Genomic DNA, 6,484 nt, shown 5'->3' on the forward strand with positions numbered 1-6,484 from the left:
CAGATGACAATGATCGAACATATCAGTCTCTTCGTTTTATTCTGGATATCTTTATTTTGAAGTTTTTCTTACTATAAACCAAAAATAAAACAATCTTGTTTTTTTACATTGTATAGGAGATAACTGATAAATCACCTTTGTTGTCTTCCAGTGTGTGGCAAAGCAAAATATATTCCAATTACATTAAGAAAATCTGGAGTGGAAAGGGAGAATAGTTTGTTTTTCCATTTAAGAAAGCATTCTTGTCCTATAATCATAAAAACTTTACAAATACAGATTGCTTGGTTTAGAGTCACTTATGGCTTAAAGTACTGGATCTGAAAATCACTTCTGCTAAAATAAATACATGTGAATAATGCATAGATTGTAAATCTAGAAAATCATGCAATAAACAAATATTCTTTTGTACATTAGGATCTTGGTAAAGAGTGTGCAGGAGTGAACCCTAAGTATTCCCACTTTTTACCAAGAAGAGAATCCTGCAAGATCTTTGTTTTTTGATTGCTCGAGATCATGTCTGTCAGATAATCTGATATTCTCAGGTTGGTAAAAGAATAATGTCTCAGGACACTTGCAATAAGAAACTGACTTGCTTCAAGTGTAGTAAGTCTGTCTAGGCAGAAGAGATGATCATGTAACCTGCTGCAGTCAATTGGGAATACTTGACTACCTAGAGTATCAAATGGGTAAATGCTTACAATGACCCACTGGAAAGGTATACTATATTGGTACACTGAAAAATTCTATCTGCCCTTTAAATTGGAGAATTGTCAGGATAAGGTCCACTCACTATTCCTGGTTTTGATATGCCCCTACAACATGAGAATTGAACTGAACTACAATGATTGTAATATCATCTCTGTACATCCGAGCAAGCTCTTCAGGAAGACTAAGCATTTTGGAAAGACGCTCATGATCAACAGTCCCAAACTCGTTGTTGCCCACAGCATGGCGAATGAGATGGGTTGCTGCATTCTGATCCTCAAATACTGAGGACATCTTGGCTCTCCTTTCTGTTAAAAGGCCATGCATCTGTCCCAAAGTTACCTTGTAGCCACCAACAGCTATCGGCTGTTGGTGATGCATACCCGTTAAGTACTCACCCACAATCCTAACCACATCCTGCCTATGCATAGTCTCCCACAACCCATCAGTAGCCAACACCAGAAATTTGTCCTGTGGCCTTAATCGGTGGTAAGTTACCTCTGGCTCAGCAGTGAGATAAGGAGGTGTGTGGTAATTAGGAGGGATAAACTTGGTGTATTCATTGTCATTCAACTGGTCTGGGCCAGATTCTATCACTCTCTTTTGAAGGTCAATGCTCCATTTGAACTTTACATCTCCAAAAGCCCTAAAAGGCATCAGCAAGCCGAGCAGTCGATCCTGTTTCACTACACTCTTGGCCTCATTCTTTGGGTGTTCCAGTTTCAGTCGTTCTATTTCTCTTTCGTTCTGAGCATTGTGGTCATTAGAAAGTGTGACTGCTGACCAAGAGCCATCCTCTTCCTGCACACCCAACATGGCTCTGCTATCACCAGTATTGGCCACATGAAGGTCAACACCATCCACATGGGCCACACAAGCAGTGGCCCCAGAAAATGCCACCCGAAGCACCAGGTAATTGAGAAAAGAATTAGGATCACCAACTTGAGCCTCCAAGGAGATGTCATTATCAAGTCTCTTGAAAGCATTAATTAAAGCCTCCTTAACATCAATATCACTTGACTCTCCGGTGTTGAGGTCTATAAGCTCTTGCCAGTAAGTCCTCAGGCTGTTAAAGTACAATTTCGATGCCTCCTTACTGAAATAATCATTGGGATGCTTGTGCCACTGAAGAATGGGCAGCAGTGCACGACCACTCTCCACTGCATTTTCAATCTCTAGCAAAGTCTCATGGGGTAACAAAGAGACAGCAATATAATAAAAGAGTCTTTCACTGACTGCCTGGGAACAAGCACAGCCCGCGTGGCCATCGAACACCCCCAAAAGCATCCCTCTGGTCTGCAAGCAGGTTGCTGCGCTTCTCCGATCCTCAATGGGGGCATTTGCAGGTAGCTGATTGCTATCGAATCCAAGGATGGAACTGACGTTTTTGCCATCAAATTCTGGCACTTTGAAACTGTATTCATTAGCTTTAAGGATGCTGTTGACTTGTGGAGGTGTGAGGTAAAACTTCTGTGGTGTAGAAGCATATCTCCTTCCTTGGGTATACTGCCACCAGCTCTCCTTTGGCCTACAAAAGGTAGCATATGCTGGATGGGGTGTGTATCTCAGGCGACTCTGAGGAACGTAGGGCGGTGAACAGCAGAGATGTTTGTGATGGCAGTAACATGCAGTGCCATAGATTCTGCTCAGTTCACAGTTACGGATGAGAGGGAAAAACAGTTGCGTCGGTGCTGGCATGGCATCAGAGAACAGCGGCAGGCTGGAACTCCTGACTGGGATTCCTAGAGAGCAAATTGAGACAGATGTACACAAAGAAAACAGTTACACTTTATATTACTTAACTAGTTTTGTTTTCTAGAAAACACAAGAGAATCTACATACCAAGCCTTGGCGCTACGAGGACCGATATTTTATATACACATCATATATTATTTCTACAGGCTATTTTAAGAAATTTCCAATCATTTCTGGAGCTAGGATTGAACTGTACTTGAATTTCACTTTTGTCTTTTCTTTGTATTTCTTAGTGCAGAAAAACTGCTCCGAGAGTACAAAAGATTTGGCAGGGGAAGGCTGAGGAGGTTATATAACAGTATGCCGCAGCAGTCTACCTGACCAAACACTCCTCCCCATCTAATCATTTTGTTTTGGTTTTTCTTTAGTGCCACTCCTGGGCTGGGAACTTAGGGCCTAGGTGCTATCCCTGAGCTTTGTGTTCAAGGCTAGCATTAGACTAGCATTCTACCACTTGAGCCACAGCTCTACTTCTGGCTTTTGGGTGATGAATTGGAGACAAAGACTTTCCTGCCCAGGCTGGCTTTGAACCATGATCCTCAGATCTCAGCTTTCTGAGTAGCCCTAAAATTACAGGCATGAGATACTAGTACCAGGCCTCACCTAATCTTTTCACAAGAGGTGTTGGATTTTGCACGGGCACTTCTCCCGTTAATGAAGACCACGGGATCAATTGTTGGCATCTGATTACACATGTCTATCACAAACAAGTGTCCACTGTATTCTCAACAGTTACAAATTTATACATTATTTATAGATTATATACACAACCACTGTATTAATTTAATTTTCACTACAACATATACAGAAAAAATTTTTACACAATAAAAAATTTAATATTTATTTCTTGTACCTCAGTGGATGGTCTTACAAAGCCTACCTCCCTAGAACACTGTGCCAACTAAACAAGCTAGGAAGGATAGGTTGTCACCAACTGTCCAAATAATCCAGGAAAAATCATCCTGCCTCTCCTAAATTTTAAGTGAATTCATGAGAGCAGATGCTAAGGCCTCTTCTAGACTTAGGATTTTATGGCTTTTTGGAGTGAGGCTTTGAAATGTAGATTTTAATCATTCATTACTGAATTTTAATCATTCATCACTGCTCTTTGTGATTAAAAAAGTATGCACATAGCCCTAAAATTAGAAAATAATTCTAAAAATTATTTTATTGGCTACCATTGCCTCTGTTTAACAGTCATCAGAGAAATATTATTTTCATTTATCATAGCCTTAAGTAGAATTCACCCCTAGAAAAATGTTTTCTCTTACACTAAAAAAGGTATTGTCTGCCTTAGGAAAGAAATAAAGAGATGAGAAATAACAGCCTAAGGTTTGGAATATAAAGGTATTACATTATAATTATGTTTTTTAAAAAAAATCCTATGACAGAAAGCAATTTGCTGGGCATTCATTAATGAATCCATATCATTATTTCAGGTGATATATGAAATGAAAAGTCTTCAATAACATAATTTCCTGAATTTTTAAGATATTAAATCACTGTAGCCATTTAAATTATACTTTAGAAATAGTTTAATGAAGAGGGCTGGGCTGTGATCATAGCCCAAGTGGCATTGAACTTGCTTAGCACCACAGACAAAAGAAATGCTTTAATAAACAGAAAAGGACTAATGAAAACCTTAACATCTTAATATCAAATATTTTTCCAAATGCTGAACATTAAGAAAAAACTTTAACATATACCACAGAGTATTATCTACACAGTAAATAACTGTCCCATCCTCTTTTTTTTTGAGTAATTTGAGAAGTGATAAGTGGAAAATAGGGAAAATGAGAAAACTAAACAGTACTCACTGATTCTTGTTTGTTTTTTAATAAGCACTGGATAAGCCATCCAAACAAAACCTCATTTGGAAATGGCAGAATAGAGCACTATTTTATCTGTACAAAGATGGCATTTGTTTACAAAAATTAAGACAAGATCAGGCAATAGAAAACGATGGCTAGAATTTTGGAAATAGGAAAGCATTCTGAAATTCAGTAATATAGAACTTCCAGAAGAACATGGATCTATTAGGACTAACCACTTAAATAATAGCACTTCAAACTGAATACCTGAAAGTCATCCAAAGGTTAAGTCTACATGACTGGGCCAGGAACTGTGCTCAGTTGGGCCACATGACATTGGCATCCAGATGTAAACCTTTATCTAACTTTTTAGGTTTGCATATAAAGGATACATCAATGTATTTTATGCAGTGCCATAAGGGTTTTACACTATTAAAAATATAAGATGGGTTCAATCTTAATGCAAATTCCTCATAATTTTTATCTGTTATTTGTCCTTACTTTAAAATTAGGATGGAGGTAAGGAGTTGATAAATACTGTTTCATTACATGGCACCTAATCAAGGAATAACAAGTACAGAAAATCTGCATTTTCCTTAAATTCCTTTATTCTGACCATTTTTCTGTTTTTATAAGTGGCTGTAAAATGAGTGAAATCTTAAGCAAAAGAGCTCATAATTCATGCAGCAGGTGCTTTGAAAATACTCAGCTGAAATACTCAGCTACATTCTCTCTTCAAAGCACATACTCAGATTAAGGACAAATAAAAAGCAAAGAGTAAATGTTTTCAACTAGATCTTTTCATTTATTTAGGGGCCTAGAATACACAAGGACTGACAGGCATCTAGCTCCAATGCCATTAAGAGACAAATTCTCAAGGAAGTTGAAATTCATGAAAACTCTCTGCTCTGTGGTGGTTAATGAGCATTGTATCTATATCAGCAAAAGTAATATATTCTCCCCATCAGACCAGATATCTGTAGAAGTGAAGGCACTTTCAAAGGCTTTGATAAACAATTAATGAGCACTGAAAAACTTTAGAATCTTTCTAAATGCCCTGTGATTCAACAAGAGCCTCCATGGAATAAAAACTTTTGCTGATAACCTTGCTAAAACCAGATAAGGAAAAAGGCTCTTCATTAGGCAATAAGAATAAGAAGGTACAACTGAAGCATTGCCATGTTATTTCTAACCACAATTTCACCAAAAAGTTCCAACCTATGATCCAAATATAGCCATATCATACGCAGCATCTCAATACTAGGCATATCTGGCCAATTTGGCCAATGACTAATACAACTGATGTGCTGCAATCCAGAAGGAGCAACAAGACTCATCCATTCTTACTGATGTGCTCTGAAGAGCCCGTGCCAAGGAATCATTCTACTTCATCAATAAACCCACAAACCAAATTAAGTAGAAAATGCTAGCAGTGCAGTTATTGCAGAGCTCTTTAGCCTTGCAAAAGAACAGTAAGTAAAGGGGGGGAAAGTCCAGTTTATGTAATCTGATTGCCTTAAACACCCTCCATAAAGATTCTGCGATTTTTTTCAGCATTTTCTGGAAATGCCTAGCCATAGCACAGATCTCCTATCTTTACATGAACGAACAAACCAGTTCACTTGAGAAGACACAAAGCACCCAGCCATCACTTGTTTTTCTTTTCCTTTTATAAAAATCAGTTTCTTTTGTCCCTACCTGAAAAAAAAATCGCACTTAACAAAGCATCAGTACCATCCTGGTCCGGGACGCCTTTGTCCCTTTTTTCCTACCAATCTCACTTCTTCCTTCCATGCCGACCTATCTCAAAGCATCCGCACACAAAAGCAGTCACCTCCTTCCTGGGTACCCGTGGCGGGTGGCGAAGTTGCATACCTACCAATTCGTCTGGGCCCGGGACACACACACATTCTCCTGTCATCACAACACGGAGCCGACAACATCCACAACCCGCGCGGACAGCAGCAGCGACAGCAGCACCGACCCATTGAAAGCAAGGCAGAAGATGCTCATTAGAGGCGGCGGCGGAGGCGGAGGCGGCGGCGGCGGGAGGCGGGGCGGAGGAGGGGCGAGGCCGGGTTCCAGCGGGGTGAATGGGCTGGGAGGGGAGGGGAGGAGGGCCGGGAGGAGGGAGAAAAGGGTGGGAAAGAAGAGGAAGCAAAACAAACCAACCCACCCCGCCGCCCGGGCGGGGTCCCGGCGCGCGGCGGAGG

The 6,484-nt window shown here is 40.0% G+C and overlaps 1 protein-coding gene across 2 annotated transcripts in view; it reads right to left on the reverse strand.

Annotated features, from left to right (window-relative positions):
- Positions 1-277: 277 nt before the first annotated feature.
- The window catches only part of Pdp1 (pyruvate dehyrogenase phosphatase catalytic subunit 1), a 6,778-nt gene continuing 571 nt past the window's right edge, over positions 278-6,484 (reverse strand). Inside the window, exons 1-2 of one of the 2 annotated variants that reach the window (XM_013012600.1) lie at positions 6,151-6,261; positions 278-2,447 (exon numbers count right to left, since the gene is read on the reverse strand). In XM_013012600.1, the coding sequence (XP_012868054.1) occupies positions 790-2,447; positions 6,151-6,259 (1,767 nt within the window). In that variant the 5' untranslated portion in view covers positions 6,260-6,261 and the 3' untranslated portion in view covers positions 278-789. Of the gene's footprint in view, positions 2,448-6,150; positions 6,262-6,484 lie in introns of those variants that run through there. The other variant, XM_013012601.1, reaches the window with a different exon arrangement.

This window comes from Dipodomys ordii, unplaced genomic scaffold (assembly GCF_000151885.1).
Source record: "Dipodomys ordii isolate 6190 unplaced genomic scaffold, Dord_2.0 Scaffold17, whole genome shotgun sequence".
Classification (NCBI taxonomy): Eukaryota; Metazoa; Chordata; class Mammalia; order Rodentia; family Heteromyidae; genus Dipodomys; species Dipodomys ordii.